This window comes from Triturus cristatus, chromosome 4_1 (genome assembly GCF_964204655.1).
Source record: "Triturus cristatus chromosome 4_1, aTriCri1.1, whole genome shotgun sequence".
In the NCBI taxonomy this organism is placed as follows: Eukaryota; Metazoa; Chordata; class Amphibia; order Caudata; family Salamandridae; genus Triturus; species Triturus cristatus.
In genome coordinates, this window is record NC_140585.1 from 268,616,161 (window position 1) to 268,642,785 (window position 26,625).

Consider the following 26,625-nt stretch of genomic DNA (forward strand, 5'->3'; position numbering starts at 1 on the left):
TGGTAGGAGATGTACCCAGTTGCTTCCTACAGTATTTTTATAACCTCTTGTATGGTTCTTTCTCCTGTGGAAGCTTGCTGACTTACTATATAGTAAATGCACCCACTTTACACCCTCTTGAATAAGCCTTATCTACTCTCCACAGCTACCACTTGAGAGCTTTGGTTATCAGGGACCTAAACACTATCACTAAGGGTTGCCTGGAGTCAGTGCACAGTTCCTCACCATGGGTGGACACTATATACTGAGCCAGCCTCCTACACTGGAGTACTGCAGTAACAGGTAAGTAGCTTATTTTGTTATTCAGTACCTCAGTCTCTAACATGCTAATCTTGGACTCTTAAGATGAGCATATCTTTGATCTTATGTCTCTTTGGCTTAATCTGGTTAATCTGGTTGGAAATGACTTGCTTCACATGCCTCACAAAGAATGGTGTGAGATATAATTATTCCCTCATTTAGTGTAAAATAGTCTGCCTTGTGCTCGCGTATGTGTTCCTGTAAAATCTTCATCTCACAGCCACCAATCGTTCAACCTCCACAACCCATGTCAATAACCCAAATCAAAAACATTCAGAGTCCAGGCCTGCTGAGGCCCATCTCTTGGAGCCTGGTCCAGCCTGGATGGGCATTCATCACTGGGCTCCCTTCCAATCAGGTAGCGGTGCTGTGGACCATTCAAGAGCAGTCCCACCGCAGATCTACCCCTCGGCCCCTGGGAAAGAGGAGCATATACATCAGTTGCATCACTTTCTGCTTTACCGCCTGGAAAGACATTCAAATCTGCTTTACATGGATTATATAGTCCGGGTAGATACTGGGTTGTTGTGTGCCAATGGCAAGCTCTGGTTTCAGCCAGGACTTCCTCAAGATTATGTCCCTGTCAGCATAATTGAGAAAGCAAACTTTAACAGGTCCAGGAGGGGGCCTGCCTGCCAGGGACCTATGGGCACTTTCTATTATGAAAGAATTTTTCAATTATTTGGGCTTTATCCACGATGTGATCCAATTAGCCAAGAACCCCTCCACATCCACAGGGTTACCCACAAAGCAGAGATTGTTCCTGTTTACTGTGTTACAGCCTGCTTGTTGTTTCCTTCACGGTCTATGTCAGACTTCAGTGATTTAATCATGCCCTCTGTTGTCAAGATCCTTGTCTCGGGATCGCTTACTTCTATTTTATTCACATCTTGCCGCAAGTGTCCCATCTCAACACATACGCCACTGATCTGCATCTCGAGAGGCTTACGTGAGTTGCATATGGTTTGAAAGATATGTTCTGGAGTGATCTGGGTTGTGGGAGTACCTCCAGATCCCGTCAGGCTATCGACCCTCTAGTCCCCAGCTGCTAATTTGGTGCATTTAGCAATCTTATTATGATGCAAAGTCGCCACAGCCTGTGGTTTCCACGTAATTCCAATTTGATAGCCAGTATCAAGAAAGAGAAGTTAAACAAGACCCTTCACATGTTAATGTGCCTAAAGGAATATTCACATGCTGGCTTCTCGACAAGCACAACCCATATATAGAATACTGTGACGCCAAATGTCGCCACGGTGATCTTTTTGTTACACCCAAGGATAAAGACCCTACAGGCTCCCTTACTTCAATCTGAGTCAGTGGCCCACCTGCCACCGGAGCACCATCATCATATGCACAATGGGGGATTATTTAGTGAGCTGGTATCTGCACCTACCTTCAGCGCTCCCCGAATGGGGTTATGCAGTTGCCGCTGCCCAAAGTCATATGGCTTGGCAGGCTCCCACCGCGCTCCTCTCAATGTCAACCAGCCAGAACTGCAACATCTGATTCACGCTTGGTTCCTGGGAGTGGTCCTCCCTTCTCTATTACAACCCCTTAGCAGCAGATAGCGGGTGCATCAGAAACCAGCTGGTTACAGTCATCTGTTCAAAGGGATGAGAAATGTCAACCACAGCTGCAGTCTCCAACAAGCCTGTTGTGCGTGCTCCAGCACCGCGCCCGGCTCAACAAGAACTATAGGGTGGGTCAAGCCTCTCCACCACACAGAGTCGTCCGGTCGGCCTATCTAAGGTGGGAGGGGGAAATATTATCTCCCCGTCCCCCTCTCTGCTAAGGCATTTGGCCTGGGTGAAGTGTCTGTTGAGAGCTGTAACAATATCTATCATGGGAGGTGGGAGGGTTGCTTATGTCTTTGATGAGGATTCCCCTGGAAGAAAACTAGGATTACAGGTAAGCAATTTTTCCTTCTCTTCCAGGGGATCCTCATCAATAGTCATAAGCACTGACTAGAATAGCAAGCCCATCCCAAAAGAAGCAGACATGGAATAACCGCTCCAACAGTTACCCAAAAAGATTCTGCAAAGAAGCCTGTCTCACTTGAGTATCCGCTTTAGAATCTGAATCTGTACAGTAATGCATAGTGAAAGTATGTACAGATCTCTGTGTAGCAGCTTTGCATATTTTTGAAATAGGTACATTTCTTTAAAGAGCTGCAGTTGTATCCTTTTCTCCTGTAGAATGTGCTTTAGGTCTACTAGGTAAGGATTTTTGGGTTATTTGATATGAGAGAATTATACAGGAAACTATCCTCCTAGAGATAGTCTGTTTTGATGCTGCCAAACCTGTTCTCACTAGGCTATAATTATTGAAGAAGTGATCTGATTTCTTAATCTATTTGCTTTTATCAAGGTAGAACTTCAGAACTCAATTCAAATCAAGAGAATGTAAAGTCCTTTCAACTGGAGTAGCTGGACTAGAGAACAAAGTTGGTAATGATGTTTTGATTAATGTGGAATCATGAAACTACCTGCGGAAGGAAGTTGGGATAAGTTCTCATCACCATTCTATTATTATGAAAAACTGTGTAAGGCTCTTCAGAGCACAATGCCTGAATTTCACTAACCCTGCTCTCTGAAGCGATAGCCATAAGAAAAGATGCTTTCCGCAACAGCTGCTGCAAAGAGGATTTATGGACCTGTTCATATGGGCATTCATTAATTGGAAATGTATAACATTAAGTTCCCATGGAGGGGATGGTGATCTAATTGGAGGGAACACTTTCTTATCCAGTATTGGGGTATCTTTCAGAGATTCACATGCCTGCATCATTCCCTGTCGTCGTGGTGGGAGTCCCACGGTACATAAATAACAAAGTAGTAAATAGTATATTTCCATAGGCTATTTGGTGGTAACCATGTACTCCATAGCCTATTAGTCTCCTTTTACAGAAAGGACCAAACTTAAAACACAACCAATCAGCAGCCAGCACCCTCTACAACCTTCCCAAGAGAGGCTGAATCCCTCAGATTTTCACCACACTTCGTTGTGTAAGGGAGTCTCCCTGAGCCTTGCTCAGTTCTTCAACTTTTTTCAGATAAGTTTATATCTTAACCTTTCAGAATAATGTCTGATTAAAAAGGATTATTTAGAGCTTGTAAATCCTGTGGAAAGGTGAGAGTACATGTGGATGATGCCCACAAAGACCACATTTATTGTCTCTATAGCAATCATGAGACAAAACAATGTAAAATATCCCGCACTTTCTCAACCAAGACTTTGATAGATAGAGAAGGAAGACTTTTATTGTGGCTTAAAAAGAAACATGGTGCTTCATCTGATGTGGATAGCGACACGTCCTCCATGTCACACAAGAGGCCCAGGTCGCCAGAGGGTCAGCCTGAAGAGAGAAAGAAACACTCTAAAGTCTCTCATCTGACCAAGGAATCTCTTAAGCAGGAGAAACATCCTAAGGTCTCCTCAGAGATTGGATCCTCTCAGTCTTCAGGAACATCCCCAAAAAAATCAAACTCCTCAAGCCATTCCAGAGGTAAAGTCAGTCAAAAATCCTCTTCGGCGTCAAGTTCACCGTCGACATCTATTACTTCTTCAACGACGACTACAGCGACTCTATGGTCGTCCAGACCGTCGACGGCATTAACTACATCGACGGCGGGTATCAAGGGTTCCATACCGTTGACGTTGCCTCTATCATCGATGACTCCACCATCGACGAAACCGAAGAAGAGCTCATCGTCGACGACACCATCGTCGACGACAGCTGTTTCGTCAACGGCAGTCCCGCCGACTATGACACTACCACCATCTATGACTGTATTACCGTCGCCGACAACAATTTCACCGTCGACGACGGCACCGACAACAAAAATTCCAATTTTGTATGCAGGACTTTCAACTCCGACCCTGCAAACAGCCCGGATGGAATTCAGGACACCAAAGATTTCACAGCTACCTCCCAGCCATCTTTTGGATGTGGAGGATACTGATGAAGATGAAGGCCACTTTGGAACGGCACATAGCCCTTCTGAACTGACCGTCAATTACCAGGAAAAGGACGATGACTATGAGGATGAGGAGCAGTATTATCAGCATTATCCGGCCCCTCATGTTCAGTATCAACAGTACAAATACTTTGAGCAGCCTAGACAACAACCTGCTCAATTTCCTCCAACATTAATACTGGACCTTCAAAATATGTTGGTGGATTACAAAAAGATGTTTCCTCCTCGAGAGGAAAATGTTATAGTGCCTCTGCCTCTGCCGGTAGCTCCTCAAACACCGTTACCACCACCTCCTGCCACACCTGGGTTCACACCACATCCCATAATTTCTCTACCTCCCAGAGAGGATCCTACCACCTCTGAAGAAGAGCCTGAGGAAAGGGAAACCCATGATCCTCCACCACTCACCGACGAGTGGGATGATGACATAGCATCAAAACCATCACCACCACCTCATCGTCCTTCAGACTCGCCTCCGGAGGATATTTGAGGTTTCCACAATATCATGTACAGAGCCACTAATATATTCCACTTGCCAGCAATTGTACAACAGTCAGACTGTTTTCTGTACGATTTTGAAGAGCAATCGAGAAAGGTAGGTCAATACCTATAATTGATCACATTTGGCAGGATGGGATTAAAGTAATGAAGACATCAGCCTCAGTGGTTCCCGTGCTACCTAGACTTGACAAAAAATATAGAGCTCCAGAGGACTCTTCAGCGTGTCTCACGGGTCATCCCAAACCTGAATCGGTGATCCTACAAGCAGCCCAGAGACAATCAAAGAATCTGTCAACTCCCATCACATCTCCACCGGAAAAAGATATTAATAAAATATTGGGCAGATACGATAGGCAAATGTGGTCCGATATGGGGACGATGAAAGACCTTACCCCTGATGAGAACAAGGATCAGTCCATTAAGATCCTTGCGAAAGGAGAAAGAGCAGCGTCAGAGATAATAGACATTGCAATGGACATTTCCACTACCAGCTTCCGGCAGTTAGCGGGTGCTGCCGTTCTTAGGCGACAGGGGTGGATAAGGGCTACAAGTTCCAGCCCAGAAGTGCAGTCCAAGATTATGGTTGTGGCCTACGACGGCGATAGTGTATTTGGCAGTCAAATTGATGAAGTGCTGACCGCAAAAAAAAAGGATACAGATACTGCCAAAGCCCTAGGTACCCTTCAGTGCTGCAAGGTGCCCTTTCGGGGAGTCCGAGGTTGGGGTTTCACAGGATACAGGGGAAATTACCAGCGTTCCCAGACTTACCAATCCTACCAGCCGCGATATCGCCAAGGTTACCAGCAACAATCCTACCGCCAACCGATAACGGCTGGTTTCTCTAGACGAAAGCCAGGATCTCAAGGCCGCGACTCCGGTCGCAAGCAGTGATTGCGACAGGGTGCCAGTTGCTTTTCCTTTTCCCCAAAATGGTGCGAAAATCTCCAAGCATATCCACCAGTGACACAACATCACGTCCGACAAGTGGGTCCTAGATCTCATCTCTTATGGTCACACTTTGGAATTTACTCAAATACCTCCCAATAGCCCTCCCAGGGGATCGCACCCCACTCGTCTTCACTTACTCAAAAAGGAAGCAAGTATCATGCTTCAGAAAGGAGCAATAGAAAAAGTCCCTTTTCCTCAGAGAAGGAAAGGTTTCTACTCCCGCTTCTTTCATTCGCAAAAAACCAGAGAATTGGAGGCCTATCTTAGACCTCAGGAAATGTAATAAATTCTTAAAAAGTCAAACATTCAGGATGATAACGCTTTCAGACACCCTACGGCGCCTTAACAGCAGTGACTTCATGACTTCATTGGATCTCGAAGATGTATATTTTCATGTCCCTGTTCATCCAAAGCACAGAAAGTTCCTACGGTTCACAGTGGCTGGTACCCACTATCAATTCCGAGTCCTTCCATTTGGCCACAAATCGGCTCCAGGGACTTTCCCGAAGTTTCTGGCTCTGGTGGCAGCAGCCTTGCGGAGCAACGGTCATCAGGTATTCCCATACCTAGACGATTGGCTGCTGAAAGCACCATCAGCTAGTCTAGTGAAAGTTGCAACAGTCGATTGTCTAACACTGTTTTGCAAGTTGGGTCTCTCAATGAATCACTAACATTTTTCGGTCCTTCCAAACCAGATAATGACATTTCTGGGTGCCAGATTGAACATCATTCAGAACAAAGCCTTCCTTTCCCAGGAAAGACAACAATGGTTGCAAGCATTAGCACTTAAACTGTCCAGAAAAAAGTGCGTTTCTGTAAGAGTGTACAAGTCTCTATTGGGAATGCTCTTGTCGGCAATAGATCTCGTGCCTCTGGCTCGCTTACATATGAGGCCTCTTCAAGAGGAACTGCAACGCCAATGGATCCAAACCAAAAGTTATTTTGACCAGGTGGTAAATATCTCTCTGCGGATGATAGAAGCTTTCTAATGGTGGGATCAGAAATCTCATCTGTCCCAGGGACTATCTTTTCTCCCAGTTATCCCAGACTACATAGTAACTACAGACGGCTCTATGGAAGGCTGGGGAAGACAGTTACAAGAGCTGCAGGTTCAAGGGAAGTGGTTCTATATCAACAAACAGGGAGGCACAAAGTCCCTTTCTCTGTCACAGGACGCCCAACAGTTATGGAATTGGCTGACACTCCACCGAATTTCCCTGACAGCAGAGAATGTTCCAGGCCTCTGGAATACCCTAACGGATGCTTTGAGCAGAACGAACGACAGCTATCACGAGTGGGAGCTGGAACAGAAGCAACTGGACAGAATATTTGCGATCTGGGGAAAACCAGCACTGAACCTGTTAGCGACCCAGGTCAACTCCAAATGCAGATTCTTCGCAAGTAGATTTCCTCTCCCAAACTGAAGGGGGAATGCTCTTTTAATGCGCTGGTCAGGGATCTATGCTTACGCTTTTCCTCCATTCCTCTGATACCCAGTCCTCACAAAGATGAAATGAGAACACTGTTGCATTCTGCTGAGGCCCAGACAGTACTGGTACACGGAACTCCTCCTGTTGTCGGGGAAGCTCAACCCATCCGCCTATTGCCAACACCACCGCTGTTGACCAAGAACAAAGGCCAAGTATGTCACCCGGAGCCAGCTACTCTACAACTTCATGCGTGGTTCCTGAATTCTTCGAATTTAAGGATCTGATCATTGCTCAAGAATGCAAAGACATAATTGCTAAGTCTAGAGCTGACAGCACCAATAAGACATACAGACTGAAGTGGAAGCGTTTTTGTCTATGGTGCAGGCAGATTAAAGGCAGGAGAAGTTTTGCCTTATTTGCTCTCCTTAGTAAAATCTGGTCTGGCACACTCGTCAGTTACAGTTCACTTGGCTGCTATATCAAGATATAGGCGATCACTTAAATGTCCGTCTTTATGGTCCTCAAGAATCGTAAAGCAATTTATCAAAGGGCTATTTAGAACTTTCCTGCCCATCAGAGCTCCACCCCCAGAGTGGCAACTTAATGTGGTATTATCTCAATTGCTAAAACAGCCATGTGAGCTCATTCACAAGGCAGACTTGAAATACTTAACTTGGAAAGTCGCTCTTCTTTTAGCGCTCACATCAACCAGAAGGGTTAGTGAAATACAGGCTTTGACCATATCTCATCCTTTCTTACGCTTCACTGATGAAATGGTCATTCTTAGGACAAGCCCTAAATTCATCCCGAAAGTGCCTACTCAATTCCATCTGAATGAGCCTGTTATCCTGAGAACTTTCTTCCCTAACCCTTCCAGGCCTGCTGAAAGGACGCTTCATACTCTACACATAAAGAGATTTCTTAAATTTTACTTACAAAGGACTAAGGCGATACGCAAATCGAATCAGTTATTCGTTGCTTATGGTCATAACTGCCAGGGCATTGCAGTTTCTAAGTCTACCATAACTAGATGGATAGCAGAGCGCAATACAATTTTGCCAGGACAAGTCTGGCAAGCCATTATCAAGGAATGTGAGAGCACAGTGCACTAGAGCAGTATCAGCATCAGTTGCTCTATTTGCCGGAGTGCCACTTGAAAAGAGCTGCAGATCTGCAACGTGGAAGACGACTCACATGTTTACGCAGCATTACTGCCTGGAGTCTTCACACCATGCCGACGCATCTATGGGACAGGCAGTACTACGGAACCTATTTCACTAAAGGTAAGCCTCTTTTAATGGAGGTCTTATTAGATAAGGTGTCGGATAGAATGTATGTATATATTTATATATCTGTGTATGGTTCTTTTCTTTTTTCCTTTGCGTACTAAAAGTAATTGATACATTGCAGCTATTTTGAATGTTTTAAACCATTGATTGTAATATTGACATTGCATTAAGAATTATTTTAGCACTACCCACCTTCCACTTACGTGCTTGTTACAATAATATATATATGTATGCATTTATATTCATATATAGTATGTGTTTACATATATATTTATATATATACAAATAAGGAACTGCTTACTATTCTAATTCAGGCATGTGAATCTATGAAAGATACCCCAATACTGGATAAGAATAAACTTACTTACCTGTAACTGCAGTTATCCAGTATTGGTGTCTTTCATAGATTCACATGCAACCCACCCTCCTCCCCGGAGAGGCACCTCTACGATACAGTACTAACTACACTTGTGCTGGAAAATCTGACGGATTCAGCCTCTCTTGGGAAGGTTCTGGAGGGTGCTGGCGCTGCTGATTGGTTGTGTTTTCAGTTTGGTTCTTTTTGTAAAAAGAGACTAATAGGCTATAGAGTACATGGTTACCATCATAATAGCCTATGGAAATATACTATTTATTCTCCAGTATTGGGGTATTTTTCATAGATTCACATGCCTAAATCATTCCCCGTCGTCGGAGTGGGAGTCCCACGGTACATAAAAAAGCAAGAATTATGCACATAATAACCATAACATAGGTAACCTAGAACCAGGAAGTAAAGTAGCCATAAACTACAAGGAAAATAATCTTTCACATCTATGACTTGTCCAAGTCATTATATACAGTCCAAACCGCAGCCAATCAGGTGACAGCACCCTCCAGAATGTTCTCCTCAGAGGCTGAGGCTCTCAGATTCTCTACCGCACGTTGTGTGAAGGGAGTCTCTCTGAGCTCTGCTCAGTACTCTTCTATTCTTCTGGAATTTCTTCTCTTCAGGATGTCATCTTCAAAGAAATCTCTCTTTAGACCTTGTGAATCTTGTGGGAAGCTCCGGCTGTTTTCTGAAGATCTCCACAAGAAGTGCATTTATTGCCTTTATCCTGATCACCAGGTGAGAGATTGCAAGATATGCAGGACCTTCCCTCAGAAAACCCTCAGAGATAGAGAAGGGCGTCTACTTCTGTGGCTACAGAAGATTAAGGATCAAGACAACCCTTTATCTGATGTGGGAAGTATTGCCTCTGGCTCATCTATGTCCTCTAGGAAGAGGATGGCTGAGGAGGATCTGTCTTCTCCTGGGGCTAAAGTGTCGAGAAAAACACAACCCTCCAAGGATTCTGATTTGCCTTCCACCTCAAAAAAGGCTCCTCCACCTTCAAAGAGTAAGCCTCTGCCTACTACGCCCCCTAGAAAGACTGTGAAGTCTCTGGCTTCAAAGCAACTTCCTGAGAAGGATTTACCTCAGAGAAAAATCCTGTCGATGACGGCTCCTATGTCGACGAAAATCATCATCGACATGACTTCGACGTCGACTGTTACCTTCTCGTCGCCGAGACCAAAAATGATCATGTCATCAGCTTCATCTCCGTCGACACTAGTCTCTGTCTCTGTGAAGCCCATATCGTCAACGAAGGAAATTACATCTACCACTGACGCCCCGTCGACGGCGAAGGTTAGAAAGATCTCGTCGACGATTGCCCCGTTGACGGTCGCCTCATCGTCGAAGACTGCCTTGTCCATGGCCGCCTCGTCGACTATTCGGAGTTGTGGTTGTCACCTGTTGCTTTTCACGGGCCATCTTTAGTACAACATCTCTATCCCTGTAATTAAGGATACGGGCAACTACGGGTTTTGGAGGTGCGCCCGGTGGCGGTCGCGGAGCCAACGATCTGTGTGCACGTTCCACTATAAGGACCGCTGAGAAGTGCTCTGTACCAAACACTGAACGAAGCATCTTCTCCACATATGTTTCCATCCTTCCTGTGTTAGTGGATTCTGGAATACCCGCAATCCGTAAGTTATTACGTCGAGATCTCGCTTCTAAGTCTTCAGCTTTATTTTTTATAACCTCCAACAGTTTCTCCATTCCTGTGCATTTACTTGTCGTGGCATGCGCTTTATCCTCCACTGCCGTAATACGATTCTCAGCCTCGTCCAGGCACTCCCCTTGCTTATCTAACTTCGCTGATGTGTTATAAACCCGCTGGGTGAGGGTATCTAGTTTCCCGTTTATATCTTGCAGACTTTTTTGGATCGCCTGAAGGACACTTTCCATTGCACCACCAGTTGTGGATTCAGTTTCAAGTTTATTGTCGGAGTGTGCAGTTGCACCCTTTGTTTGTCTCCTTGCTTCAAATGAGAGCTTGGATTGCTGTTTGTCTGGCTTACCCATGATGTTGCTAGCCGACACTCCAGAATATGATTAGGATCGTCTTAGTGCACCGCAGTTCGAAATTAGCACAATATGTCGTTGTCTCCTCTCAGATAGGCGCGCTCCTGATCTCTAGTTTAGTCCACCTCCAGGGATCACAACATCGCAACGCAGCTCATGGTCTATTAGTAACAGGAGCAGCATATGTATTCAGAGGCAGTTAGCATCCAAAGCAGCCCACAGTATCACGTTGTAAATTACCTCCACGACTGCCGCCGCAGACAGTATATAGCGTGTGTCAGCAGCTCTATCCAATTGTTTGCAACAGGCCCCACGTCGTGCATCCAATAATTGGCAGCCCCAGTCTGCACAAGTGGAGCTATATGGTATCATTCACTTCTATTAGCCCCAACATGGCATCAAAGCAGTTGCGCTCCAAAGTGGCAGGGATCGTGACCCTGGATCTTACAGTTAGCACTGGGACCACCTCATCACCGCGTCTCGTGTCAGCAGGTACAGCACAGGGCCAGCCTCTCCCCTGTCCAGCAGCAGGGCAATCCGAATACTTGTGCAGGGCAATAACTTTGGTTGCTTACAGCTGCATCTTGTTGTCAATTCACAAGCGATACCGGTGAACATCAATTACAGCTTTGTTTTCCTTACGGCCGCCATTTTGTACCGGGTTGCCCAATCTTACCGCGGCTCCTAATCCTGCTAGTGCGCCGATCAGCACACAATTCAACAGCTGCTTTCTTTGGCGCTGAGTGGTAGCTGGCCTCCCCTCCTCAGTCTTCACACTCCCCTGCTGGCAACTCCGCAATTAGTCCAGTTCAACTGCATTTCAGCGGGCCGCCATTTTGCGCTGATCTATCGCGCCATACTGCCAGTATCCACTCCCAATGATGCCGCTTTCACTGCACTCAACATCACCTTGCTCCTGCACACTGTGATGCCCAAATAAAGTACACTGCCCACTTTAGCAAGTTGTCGCTGCCATCACTATCTCCAACGCTCATCCGCTTGCAGCCCCGCAATTACTCAGGCTCGGTTGTAGCTTAGGGCGCCGCCATTTTGCATAGGCCTTTCTCGCCACACCGCCAAGACTCGCGCAGAATGGTGCCGCTGTCACCTTACTGTGCAATATCTCCCTCCCGCACCATGCGGTGCCCAGAGAATGTCCGCTGCCCACTTTTCCATCTTATCGCCAGTGCTGAAGCCATATTACAGCTCCCGACGCTCATTGTCCGATAGTTGCTCGGGTGCCGCCATGTTGCATGATACCGTTCCCTCTTTGCCAGTAGTCCACAGGCACGATTTTACAGCCTCCACTGCTCTTCACAGGTCTCTCGTTTCGCACATGTTAATCACCACCTCTTCCGATGCCCATTTCTGCCAAAATCTTTCAAATCTGCATCCGCATATCCAATATTGTCGCCGATTAATGTGCCTGACTGGCAGAGCTGTCTCAACAGGCAGCCATTCCGCAGTGCGCCCTCTAGCGCCCCCCACACAATAATAGAATCTTGGAAATGTTTCTATTATTCTAGACCCAGAGGTAACACTCAATAAATAATACATTCTCACTGTCTTTATGCTTTAAAGATAAACATTAAAGTATCCTATGTATAGCCTTTCTATTAGTGTGGTTCTCACATGCCGTAGATAACATATAAGCGATTCAAACGGCAAGCATTTCTAAAAGCACAACTGGTCTTATCGTCGACGTTGATGGTTAGTAGGCCTGACTGACACTTGATGTAGAAGCATTATGATAACTGTACTTTGAACAAAACACATAAGGATTATAATCCGACCTACTGAAGGACAGACATCAATAGGAAATGGGACAAGACTTTTTTGGTCCTAAATAAGCGATCCAAAGTAGAATGGAGCAGTACATCTGCCAATTTAAGCTATTGACTCCCTTGTGTTGCGAGTGATGGCATTTTGCCTGATCACATGTGAGAATCTGCCCACAAGGGAATGCACTTTAGTGCAACAGCTGTTAGGCCAACATTTTACTTTGTGAATGCTTTCTTCTTTCCATTCGTTACCGCTATTTGAAATGTTTTAGTCATCTTTGTATGCTTGAAATATGTCTTTGTAATGCAAAGCTTATAGCATTATTGTTTAACCAATTACATTTTTTTTCTATGATATACATTAAAACTAGAAAGGGGTTCTATATATATTTCTACGGTCAACTGTCTGCATCCGTACTTTTCTATTAAAATAATATATATTTGTTTTAATTTACATCTTTTATTGAACGCATATAGCTGTCACATTAAAGCAGCAGCACATTTTCTTTTTTCCTGCTTTAAATATTTTTGGCATGTTGTTTGGTTGCAATTAAAGGCTTTTTTTTAATAGAAATTAACCATCTGACTAACTGACCGAGACCTATTGGCTTTGCCGATACTTGTATTTTGTGAGACAGTATGTGTAAGGTGTTTGCAAGCCTATATGAAGAGCTGACAGTTTCCGTACACAGTGCAATGTTTCGTTTTCAGAAAGTAAAACAGAACCCTTAGTGTAAAAGGTACTATTGCTCCTCATAGGAACTCCATTCGTATGAGGGTTTTTGCCATTGTATTTCTTCCACTGAGGAAGGGCCCCATGGACCGGAATGCATTGGTGACAGGATAAATTATGCTAACTGGAAATTTTTGGGAGATGCTATTTCCCACAACGCTTGAATAATTTTCGCCATGGATATTGCACAAATTTGGTCTTTGTACATGTGATACATAAAAATCTGAGAGAACAAAGGGATTGCAGTTGTGAATTATTCTAATTGGTAAAAAAAAAAGCTAGCGCCTTGTTTGACGCTGTAAATGTATCCAGGTCTCTATTTCATTTGATGTCTAGATCAGTGGTAATCTACAGGAAGTCCTCAATAAAATGTAAATCTTTTCAGGAACTTAACTGAAATACTCTATAGTACTTTAAGAGGGTCAATTACACTTATCTCAGTCAACTAGTTCACCAAGTTCTAGAAAGGTTGTTAAGCCTCGATAATATTACACCTTGTCATTAGCAGGTAATTCAAAATATTCTTTTGAGAGAACCTGCATATTTGTTACCTAGTTTATACAGTTTCGTTTGGTTTTAGGACAGCAACTGTGTTATGATAGTTTCACCTATTAAAGTATTGGATATAAATGGAGAAACCCTTCATTAACTGAATTGAGTTGACAGTATCTTATAAGTTATATTCACTGTGTGAAACTATTCTATCAGTAAATTGTTTCCCAAAACACTGGCAACGTGAGCTGCATGAAAATGTTTTTTATCATGATGAATATTGTATTCTATCTTACATCTAACAGTCTCTTCATCCTTCTAGGCCTTGTGGAGAGTGAGATAACGAATCACAATATTGTAATCCAGGAACCAAACACAGTCCCGGCAACGGCTACACCAATGGAATTGAGCGCTCTGCAGGTATAGTGCTACGTACCTTTTACCCGCCTCGCATTTCCTCCTGCCTCAATCCATTCGGATTTTCATTGCCAAAAAATGTACATGCACTTCTCTTGTAGGGGATTTCCATGATAGTCATAAGCAATGAATAGTCCCACCCATGTGCATGGAGCCCGGAGCACTTTATCCATTATTTGTTCTGAAGTGATGAAGTTCGCTTTTCTTCGGGAAGGCCTTGAAAAGTCACTTAAGAAAGCCATAATGCAGCCTAGGGGTAGGCTACAGTGGTCAGACTTCTTCATCTTGGAATGGCAAAAGAAGAGGCTGTGATTACATATGCTCTCAGAACATATATTTATTGTAATGGCACAGAAAAAGAACCTTCACAAACACTTTTGCTATGAAAAGACAGTCATGAAGCAGTGCAGGGCCATGTAGCCCATAGGCTGCCATTATAAGTGAAGAGAAAGAAAGCTGTGCCTTTAAGAGCAGAGAGACCACCAATATCCCATCACCTCAGTTCCTTTTTCCGGCTCCTTCTGACAGGACCCTTGGAGCATTAAACTCGGCCTTTTTATGGTTTTTTCTTTAAATGACATCTCCAAACTTCACAGTTTTTTGCTTCACTCACATCTTTTGTCCTCTATGGAGCAAAGTATTTTTCTCATAGGAAAGAGGCTTTTTTCCTATTTAAAAGGCCATCTCTTTTCGACAAATGTCCTAGATGTGGCAGAAAAAAAGCTAAAACAGACCCACATGAGGTCTGCATTCTTTGGTTGTCTTCCTCTCATTTTTCTTCCTCCTGTGATATCTGTAAAACCTTCTCCAGACGTACCCTGCGTGACAGGGAGAAGACTTGCCTGCAGGGAAGAGAAGAGAGCAGAAAAAAGCAAGTAACCAGTGGGACCTCTAAGCAAAGGGGATGTAAATCTTCCACCAGAGCTCTTCCCTCAACCTCATGTGGACATGGGAGGTCTGAGAGGCGTTCTTCACTCAGAAAATGCTTTCGGCCCCGGTCAATGTTGAGGCGGTAGACGTCGAGGGGAGGTAGGTGCCAACATGCTCGCCGTCATTGACTGGCTCGAAGTTGCGTAAACAGGGACGCTCTGTGTCTAGAACCACTCGAGCGATGTTGAGAGCCACTTTACACCGGCAGCCAACGCAGAGACCGGTGTCGAGGGATATGACTCACTGTCGCCGTGAGGTAGAAGACCGACGTCGACAGCGAATAGTCAACGCCACGATTGGTCGACGTCGAGAAGCCGGTCTTCATCAAGTGGGCTACGTCGACATGGGTCGACAACGCAGAGCAGGTCATCGTTGAAGGCCAGTCGACGACGGAGATTGACGTTAAGGAGATCATAGACGTCGAGGAGAGGAAATGCCTGCAAGAGATGGAGAATATACTCCTCATCTGACTCTCACTCCATATCTCAGTCATTGATTGAGATACCTACGTCTCCCATCCGGGTTTATCCTGCACCGGACCCAGCTGCCCCAACAGCGCCACTATCTCTGGCGTTGCCAGCTCCTCCTCTGCCTCCAGTACCTCAGCTTCCGGTACTTCCAACATTACTAGCACCGGTTCTGCCTGCTCCTGGGGTACCTCAGATCACACCGGCTCCTAGGAGATCACATTCCTGGACACGCAATTGATCTCGACATGGGCGGTCACATTCCTCCACGAAATCACAACACTCACGTCTCCACTCTTACTGCAGGTCTAGATCACACTCACGCCGTCAGCACCATAGAGATACGTCTTCGTCTACTAGAGACTATTCTCCTACATTGTCGGATTCATCTCAACCTCGGTCCTCCCCGATTGATGACATCAATACCTTTCAGGAGGTCCTGGTTCGCGGTGCAACGAAACTGAACATACCTATGGAGACACCTACTCCATCAATGGATGTCATTTTTTAGACGATCCAGCAATACACAGCCTATAGACCATTGCTTCTGCTAGTCTCAGGCTTGCTGGACCCAGCCATGGAATTATTCCTAAAGCCTGCTGTGTCAAAATCAGCACCATCAAGGCTCTAAAAGAAATACCGACCACCGGATCAGGATCCGCTGTTCTTACGGGCTGACCCCCTCCCAATTCAGTGGTGATTCTAGCGGCACGAAAATCTCACGCCACCTCTCCATCTCCTTCTTCTCCCCCTGATAAAGAGAGCAAAAAAGTGGATTCGTCAGTACGCAAGATCTGCAGCACGCCTGCTACTTCCATGATAGCTGTCAGTGCCACAGCCCTCTTAGGACGGTACAACCGTGCCTTGTGGGATTCCATTCTCCCCTTTGCAGACCACATCCCCAAAGAAAACCGGCAAGAAATCGTCTAGGAGGGGGCTATGGTCTCAAATCAAGTTATCAGCGCAGTAGCAGAATCTTTGATTCTAGCTGCCCACAGCAACTGCCACGAAATCTCTCTATGTCGGCACGTATGGCTGCGTTTAACATCTCTGAAGCCAGATGCCCCGTTACACCTGCAAAATTTACCCTTTTCTGACTCCACCCTCTTCGGCAGACACGGCAACGACGAAATGGCGCGAATGAAAACAGAAATGAATACCTTAAAAGTGGTAGTACTAGAGAAATCTAAAGAACGACATTCATTCCGCCCTTACCACCAACGTTTCTCCGCACAGAAGGTTCAAACCCCTCAATGGCAGTCAGGCAGTTCGCAACAATATCAACGGCCTTACCAGTTGCAGGGCAAACCACAGAGAGGTCAAAGCTCCCAACAAACTAGTCAGGTAGGACGTCAACCCGCTGCAGCAAAACCCTGAATCCTCTCTCCCCCTCTTCTGTTACCTACTCGGTAGGGGGAAGCATTGTACAGTATCTGGCAGAGTGGTAAAACATGACAACAGGCGCCTGGGTCTTAAATATTGTCAAACATGGCTATCATCTCAGATTCAATGCTGCACCACCATCCATTCCTCCGAAGGCGGCCACGTCTCGCCTCAAACTCTTACAGGAAGAAGTCATTACTCTGTGCCTCAAGAAAGTAGTGGAACCAGTCCCTCGAAAGCAACAAGGTCAAGGTATCTACTCCAGATACTTCTCAGTCTAAAAGAAAGGCAAACGCGAGTTCAGGCCAATTCTCGACCTTCGCATTGCAAACAAGTGGATCTGGAGGGAAAAATTCAGGATGCTGGCCTTACACCAAATTTACTCTCAACTTCAAAGGGGAGACTGGCACTGTTTGATAGATCTACACGACGCCTTTTTTAATATTCCAATCACAAAGTCCCCATAGAAGTTCCTCAGGTTTGTCGTGAGGCAGAAACACTACCAATATGTGGTGCTCCCATTCGGCGTGAAGAGCGCAAACCATGGTATCCTTCCCGAACCTCAGCTGTACGGAACAAAGAATTGTTTGAGCGCATATAATTATACCTAAAAATTTGGTACGCTCAGCGAACTCTCGTCATCTTATGGACGAACTAACAAGTCTTAATATCAGACCCTGATCCTAAACAAGTACGCGGTAATCCTTGACAAGCTTCGGCCCCATTGCTCGATTGCCGTTTTCGAGTATGAATGATTACGTGACTTACCAGATTTATGCTTGAGACTTTCAGTCTTTCGCAAAGACTTCACTAAGAACGAGAACAGTGTAAAATATCAAAACTAAAGATTTAGGAAATCCCGTAATTGGTTCACCTGTATATAAGAATCTGTCGTTGGCAAACCAACGGCTGTACAAAATTTTTTTATGTTTAACTGTTATATAGGAGTATTGGACATCAAACTAGTTCTTGAAGCCTTTTTTCTCTTCTGAAAGACCACAGTTACACGCCCTGAAGAAGGAGCCTGTTAAGATCATCCTTGAGCTCCGAAACGCGCGCAGGCGTTGGTCCTATGGTTACAATCTACAACCCATGATTTTAATTGTCTACTGTTGCAGATCTATTGTCTTCTATTGTGTGTCTACATGTGGTATATATGTTTTGCTATTTGTATAATGGTTGTACAATTAATCATAAATTGTGCTTCTATAGTTTGATGTGAATCACATTATATGTATTACAACACAAAAATTGTTCAAAAAAATGATATATATATAAAAAAAATGATAAAAAATGATAAAAGTAACTAATAAATGAAATAATACAGTTTTATATACCGTTTACTGTGGGTATCATTTCATTGTATGGACATATTGTCTTCAACTTAAGTGTTACAGTGTAGGAAGTTTTGTTTTGCAATTCCCATTCGGCCTCAAGTCAGCGCCCAGGACTTTCCCCAAATGCATGGCAGTGGTGGCAGCGCACCGACGGGAACAAAAAATCTTTGTATATCCCTAGCTGGACGATTGGCTGATCAAAGCATCCACAGTCACAGAAGCCCAAGAGCATTTCCTATGGATGTGTGATCTGCTTCATCGCTTGGGTCTACATGTCAGTGTCCAAAAGTCCACGTCATCTCCAGTTCAAACTCTACATTACTTCGGAGCTACCATCGATATGTTCCAGGAAAATGTGTTTCCTTCGGAGGAACGATGGTTATCCATTCTCCGAAAATGTCTCAATCTTCAGCAGATAACCAAACCGTCAGAATGCATAGTCTCCTCTCTCCTTGGCTCGATGGCCTCCTGCATATTTATGACTCCCAATGCTTGCCTCCACGTGAGTCTTCTCCAGGAGTGCTTGGAGGACAAATGGAACCAGTTGTCTGGGAACTGGGAGGACAAGATCACCCTCTCAATTCATGCTGTGAAATCTCTCCAGTGGTGGTGTTCCCAGATGAATCTCCTGAGCGGAATGCCTTTCCACCAACTTCCACGAACACAGACTTTGGTCACAGACGCTTCACTGCTTGTTTGGGGAGCCCACATGGATCACTTACAGATACCGGGGCTATGGTCCTCGAGAGAACAGATGTATCATATTAACCTTCTGGAACTCCTAGCAGTACACCTGGCACTCAATGTGTTTCATCCTTCATTCACGACCAACAACCTGCTTGTTCAAACGGTTAATACAACCACCATGTACTACCTGACCAAGCAGGGGGGAACGAGTACCAGAGCCTTGTCACAAGAAGCCCTATTGATTTGGCACTGGTTCATCGCCAGGAATCAAACTCTGGTAGCTGCGCATCTTCCAGGGGAACAGAATATCCACGCAGACGTGCTCAGGAGGGTTCTCGACGACAACCACGAGTGAGTACTGAACGAAGAAGTCGCGCAAAGTATCTTCAGTTTGTGGGGCACACCTTCTATAGATCTGTTTGCCACATAGGTGTGAGAAGTTGGCCTGATGTATGATGTCACTAGTTCTAGTGTACACCTTATATCAGTCCAAACAACCCTTATGGTGATTGGTTGTAAAGTCAACCTTATAGACCAGCTATCCTAGTGGTAGCATGGACTAGAGCAGTCTTAGGCTAAACTCTGAATGGCATGTGAAGCCAGCTGTGATACCATATATAATCCCTTGAATACCAAATGAAAGGACACCACAATAGATATATATATAAAATAAAGTGTATTTATTCTAGTCAAACCCTCAGCACTCTTTATGAGATTTGAGGTAAGTACAACACAGTCTTATTCAAGCATACATTAAGTCACACAGGTAAGTAATACAGTTAGGCCCTAGGGGCCACGCAAACCATATACTAAAGAAGTGGTATAAGGACCACTGTCACGGAAATAGAATAGGCCTAGGCCTAGGGAATCGCTGGGGCTACACTACTCTACCAACTGTTAGGAAGTGGGAGTCCCACGGGATTCAGGTGCAGAGTGGAAACACTCACGCGTAATGCGTATACTCGATAGAAATAGTACAGTTCCTGTCATAATTTTTCAGATATCAATAAGATCATGCATAAAGCAAGAGGCTGAGTCTGTGGTATCAGATTCATAAAGGGCTTTATTCCAATAACTCGAGTCAAAGGGAGAATATCTCCATCACCAAAAAGGATCTGGACGGGGCTGAAAAGTATTCTCAATATTCTCAAAACATTATTCACAGAGTACAGTATATATACATTTCTCAATTGTACGTAAGCAAGAGAGCAAGAGAGAATGAGATAAGAGCATGTGGGCGTGTAAGTAGGCGTGAAGGTGGGCGTCCATGTGGGCGTCCACTTGATGATAATGGGTAAATTGTCATGTGTGGGTGGATACCTGGAGATGATTTCGCAATGTCAGCAGAAATACTTGGCAGAGATGCGCGCGCAGCAGCATGACGTGTGATAGACGTGCAACTAGAGGGAGAAAGGGACTTGACATTTAGCTCTACATGTGGAGACAAAAGTCTGGGGTTATGTCAACCTAATCCCAAATCATATCTAATATCCTATGTTTAAAGAACTGTGTTATCCACAAGGGAAGGGCTCTCGGACAAAATCTATTCTATACTGACTGAGTGCGTGTACAAGCGTCTAAGTGTCTATATGAGATGCAAGGGGCAGAAACTTTCCATGGTAACAGGGCTATGAATTACTTGCATGAAGACAGAGAAGCCGGGCCTTTTGCTTGGTAACTGGAAGAATGTTTACTTAAACTACTAGGCAGGAATGCATCGGCTGAGGGGGAAGCAGATAATTCGAAGGTGAAATACAGTTTCTTGGCAGGCAGGCAAAACTGGCCGAGGCAGGCACCGTTAGCCGCACAGGGAGTAGGACAAAGTTCATGGATACAGATGCGAGCTCAAGCTGAAGCTGTCAGAGGCAGAGAGCAGGGAAAGGCTTGAGGACAGAATCGGGCCTACTCTGCCTGAACTGCAAAAATGGAGTAACTTAGCCATAAAAAGTCGGTGGCCTTTCATACTTAGGAATCGAATATCCAGCCCATTCATGGCGGATCTGACAGAGGACATGTTAACGGTGGACGCACATGTGTTTGCGTCTTCGAAACTGGAACTGGAGGGAACATACATGTACTTGTAACATGCATATAGAACCGTTGGGGTCCAAGATAGGGGACATAACTGACCAGGAAAATCCACATTTCCACATTCCCTCCTTGTCCCCTACTTGCCCTTCAAGAGATATCAATCTTCATCAATTCATTGATCTGTTCATATAGCATCATTTGTTCTTCTTTCTTCTTCCGTGATCTTGAATGAAATCTTGGTGGTGGAATACACGATGTGGCACACAGACCACAGATCGCTGGTCCACATTGTAGACATAGACAGCAACTGAATAGTATGAGAAGGCCAATACCTAGGAAGGATAGGACCCTCCATCCAAAGGTAGATAATACACTCCAAAACCAACCGGACCAAGTCCAGGTGCCTGGATTCTGGTGTATCTGGCTTACAATCTTATGAAGGCGAGTTATGGCTTTATATACAGATGGCGAATTTTCTGGTATGAAAAATGCAATAGCTTGATCCGATGACCCTACAAGCTCCGCCCCTATCGGCCAGGATAACGTCAAGGACAAGAATATTTTGAAGCACAACAATCCGCATAGCAGACTGCTCTTCTGTTAAATTGCCTAAGGCGGAAATAGTTTCGTTCACTACTGCTTCAAGGGTTCTGGTTAATCTACGTATCAGCTTACTATTGGTAACTGTACCTATATAGGGAAAGAAACCTTTATTGAAATCTGTGTATTTTTCCCATGCTGTTTCAGTGTAATTGACAATTGGGAGATCTCTCTGCTGTCTATTGTGTACTAAATGAGTATTTCTATGAGAATCAGGAGGAGCTAGGAAAACAGGTGCTAGGAGGAATGCTATGTAACAGGTACCATCCCAATCTAGAGGTAGGCGTATATATGCGGTCTGGCCACATATAAAGTAGGAATGACGAGAAGCTCTAAATGTAGACTTGCCTTGATCACTGAATTTTATTACAGTGGTGCATTTACTATGGCCCATGTGTATGGAGCCATTCTTTCTTATACATAATTCCCCTTTTACTGGGAATACGGACATGGCGGGCAAGATTGGTGTAGTTTCAGATTCAACGTTCAGGATCATGAGGTTAAGTGTAAAATTACCTAATCCATATACTTCATTTCTTAGATCAGTTCCTGTTCTTTTGGGAAGTCCCTCCTTGTTAGGGTAGCAGACTTTAAGCAAAAACTAAATTCAGGTTTCCCCATACCCAGTTGTCTTGATAAACTGCGGAATTCGAATCTAGGGAATTAATCAAACTAAACCATGCTCCACAGGAGCCATTGTGTGTGAACGGATAGAGAATAAAGGGGCAAAACTCCCTTATAGTTCTGATAGGGGGGGAGTCGGCCACAGACCCAGCAGTCTGTAGCATTGCTAGTCTGATGTGAATGGTGCAGCATCTGAATAAAGGTATTGTTGCGTAAGGCAAGTCGATATGATAGCTCATAGGATGGCAGATCACTAAATGTGTGCTTTATGGTGTGCTTTATGGTATCATTAGTGGAGGAGTATAAGAGTGAGGCAATAGGAGGAAAAATAGCATGTAGTATTAAGCTGATACATATTATCGTGATGCTCTTAAGATATTGAAAAATTACAGTCACTATACATCTATTTGCTTCTTATCTAGCTCTCTTATTTTTGCTTTGTTATTGTCCAAGATCTTATGCGAGCCAGAATACATGTTCAACCGCTTCACCACCTAGTGGACTTAATTGATCAAACGGGTTCTGACTTTTTGAATCAAGGTTTAGCTTTGTGGAAACTTCTGGGCATTCTCCTCTAGAAAATGTTGTTCAAAATCCAAGTTCAAAGTTTTTTTTTTCCTTTGTAAAAGAGTGGTGAAGGTGCACTTTGACTTTAACGGCCGTCCCCGTGGTCCAGAGCACTGACTTTGGCGCCTGTCATCCAGGAGCGATGGAGTATTCTTTGACCTGGGTGTTGTCAGGGAAGGCGGCAGCAACCTGCGAACAACAAGAGAGTAGTGCAGACATCAAGGAAGCCAGGTAATCTGTCAGCATGTTACTGTCAACATAAGTAATCTTTTAGGCATTGTAGTGCCCACATATTTTGGTGGTCTACCAAAGACCACTTCATAGGGAGATAAGCCTGTTCTAGAATGAGCTACCATTCGCATGTAAAAGAGGGCAACCGGCAGGGCTACCATCCAGTCTATACCTTTGTCTGCGCAAAATTTTAATGTCTGATTATGTCTTTCTACAAGGCCTGCTGCTTCAGGATGTCGCACACAATGGAATTTCCAGGTATACCCTAACAGAAGGGACACCTGCTTCATTAGTACCAGGACATATTTGTAACCTCTACATCTGTTTATTTGGATATAATCCATTTGGAGCACTTCAAAAGGGTGGTCAGGTGGATGGAATCCACCTTGTTCCATCGGAATGCCTTTACCTGCATTGAATTGGCAACAGATCATACATGTTCTGACCTTTTGTTTCGCTGCTGCACGCAGGTGCTTGTTGAACCATATATTCTGTAAGCTATCTATCATTGCTTTCTCTCCTAAGTGTGCAGGACTATGTGCGGTATTTATAATCACTTGTACCCTTGAATCAGAAAGAAACCATGTGGATTTGCCCTTTGTCATCCAACCTTGATCAGTCAGTACCCCTCCTTGTTCCGATCATTTCTTTAATTCGTTTACAGTAGCATGTGTCTGAATGTCTTGTACATCCCTGGAAGGATCCCTAACTGTCATGGCTTTGGACACTTATTGAACCTGTAACTTTGTCATGTCTAGTGGGGTCTGAGCTGTCTGTTTAGCAGTTCGGTCTGCCAGATCATTGCCTTGGGAAATGGTATCTGTGGCTCTAGTATGTGCTTTACATTTTAGGATAGCTATGGCTGTTGGTAAATGTATTGCTTCCAGTAGGGCTTGAATAAGGGGGCCATGCTGTATCTTGGCCCCATGAGAGGTCAAGAAACCTCTTTCTCTCCACAAAATCGGTGTAAATGTTTACTCTCAGGTGCTTAGCTCTTATGCACGCTTGTGTCAGGGCGATGAGCTCTGCTGCTTGTGCTGACAATATGTCTATTCTTTTAGTCTCTATTATTACAGTATCAGCAGTCACTGCATATGCTGCCACTAATTCTCCCGCCCCTGTCCTCATGCATGAGCCGTCAACATATAGTGTTAGGTCGGGGTCTGGGAGTGCAACATCTGTCAAGTCTTGTCTTGGTTTAGTCACGGTATGTATTACTTCAACACAGTTGTGTGGTGAAACGCTTTCTGTACTGGAGGGCAAAAGGGTAGCAGGATTCAGTATGTTGCATCGTCTGATCTCTATGTGTGGTTGAAATAACGTTGGCTCATAATCCGTCAGTCTAGCTACAGTCAGGTGTTGTGTTTGTGTCCGGTTCAAGAGAACCTCTACTGCGTGTGGTACTTGTACTGTCAGAGGGTGGCCCAGCACTATCGAGTCACTTTGTCTTATGGCTAAGGCCGTTGCTGCAACTGATTTTAGGCACGCAGGCAAAGCCTGTGCTACTGGGTCTAATGTACTAGAAAGATAAGCACAGGGCTCGTGTTTTCCTGCATGATCTTGTGTTAGGACAGATAGTGCTGTTCCATCCCGTTCTGTCACAAAAACATAAACGATTTGTTGTAATCAGGGTTTGCTAAAACTGGTGCTTGACATAAAGCTCTCTTTAATTCTTCAAATGCCACAGTGTGTTCTTGTGTCCAAGGGAGGACTTTAGTAGAAGCTGTATTAGGGGCTTGGACTAATTCCCCTGAAAGATCACAATAAAACATGAGAAAAAGGGGAAAACACCATACCTATTTCCTTGGCTTAATTTCTAAGGGGGCTAATTTCTAAGGGGCTTAATTTCTTAAGGGGCTAGCGGGAAGCGAACCTCCTCAGGGGCCAGCAGAAAGCCAATATTCTCCTCCTTCCCCCCCTTTTTGACAGGAGGAAATCTGAAACAGATTTCACTGCTGTCAAACACTATCAAACCCTGTGTCTTGTCAACACTATTAATCCCTGTGTGTAGCTACTGGGCGTAAGCAAAATTATAGGAGATACACAGCGTATGTGAAACGGCGAGAAATCCTTCAAATTAATGTACAAACCTCATTGTGTTAGCTCATAAGCTGGCCAAATGACATCTCATATGCAAATGTCCCTATTACATGAACCTACACCAACCTGAAGTCAATATTAATGCTAGGAGGCCCTAATAGGAATGCTAAATTACCTAAATATTCGGAAAACCAAGTTTAAGAACAGTTGTTAAAGTTGATAATAAATAATTCATCTGCTAAAAAAAAAAATCAGTAATTCTGCAATAATTTCCACCTATACAATAAACAGCCTAATTTAAAAACAAGTCAACTTTTGGGGCCACCACTCACAAGAATGAGCTTACTAAAGCAAACTTTAAAAAGGAAATCCTGTCAGATATTTTCTCATTACCCTAAATACCGAGCCTTATTTGTCACTCTGTGGTGGCAGTCCTTATTTAAAACAGGCCTTTCAAGAGTTAAAATGCGAGTGCACAGATCATAATTGTTCCTTAATGTCCAATCTGGAAACATATGACCGAGGCTGCCTGTCTATAAGAGAAAGGCAGTTATGTGAAAAATATTTTAGTCTTGCATAGCCTTTTTCTTTTGTTTCATTCATCTCCAACACCAATTAGACATACACTGATAACGTGTTGTCTGCTATTTTGACAGCATGATAATGGTAATATCATGTCTGTGAAATTTAGTAATTGTGCCAAGCCATCAGTATACCGGGCACAGAAAGCATAGATAATTACACTAACATATATAAATGAGCAGCGATGCGTAATTACAGTACCTACAGCTCAGATGCGAACATTCTGGCCTGCTTAATTTGTCAGGCTTATAATCAATAACTTATTTACCTGCCCTATACAACCCCATCTGGCAGTGGGTCATCCCAATGATGACCGCGTCAAGTCTGACACACAGGATCAGCAACAATAATCAAAAAATGACGAACACACGAACCTGTCTCTTTTTTTTTTTTTTTTTTTTTTTATAAAAATGTGCTATGCTTCTTTGTACACAATGTACCCTCATGTCCTAGTCGAAGATGCATCTCACATCTTTCCTCACAGACCCGTAACCACTGGATCATTTATCCAATGCAACTGGTGGCAGCTTGTGGCCACAATTCAAAAATGTCTGAATTTGAAAATCGTTTTTATATAGGCACATAGCCCTTAAAATTCCAAACAAGAGCAACATTTTACTTTCTGACCAGAAGCAATATAACAATTGCTAAAAAATAAAACAAATCTTCTCCATAGACATTTCCTCGGGGCACTTGTTTTGCACAGAATAGAACAAGGGAATCTTTCTCGACTTACATTTCTCAGCTGCCCTGTTTTATCAGAGAAGTTAAAAATAGCCCCTCAGCGCGGCCTGAGCCTGGGCTGCCAGCCATCTTTTGTTTGTTTTTCCTACTCCTGGCCCCAAGGCTCTCCAGCTGCAGGCATTACACAGATGCGATGTCAGAG

General features: G+C 44.2%; 1 protein-coding gene across 1 annotated transcript in view; it reads left to right on the forward strand.

Moving 5' to 3' along the window:
* Window positions 1-26,625, forward strand: part of LOC146854247 (V-type proton ATPase 116 kDa subunit a 4-like) — a 2,520,670-nt gene that overhangs the window by 266,650 nt on the left and 2,227,395 nt on the right. Inside the window, exon 3 of the mRNA XM_085651038.1 lies at window positions 14,166-14,263. Coding sequence (XP_085507164.1) covers window positions 14,166-14,263 — 98 coding nt within the window. The remainder of the gene's footprint in view (window positions 1-14,165; window positions 14,264-26,625) is intronic.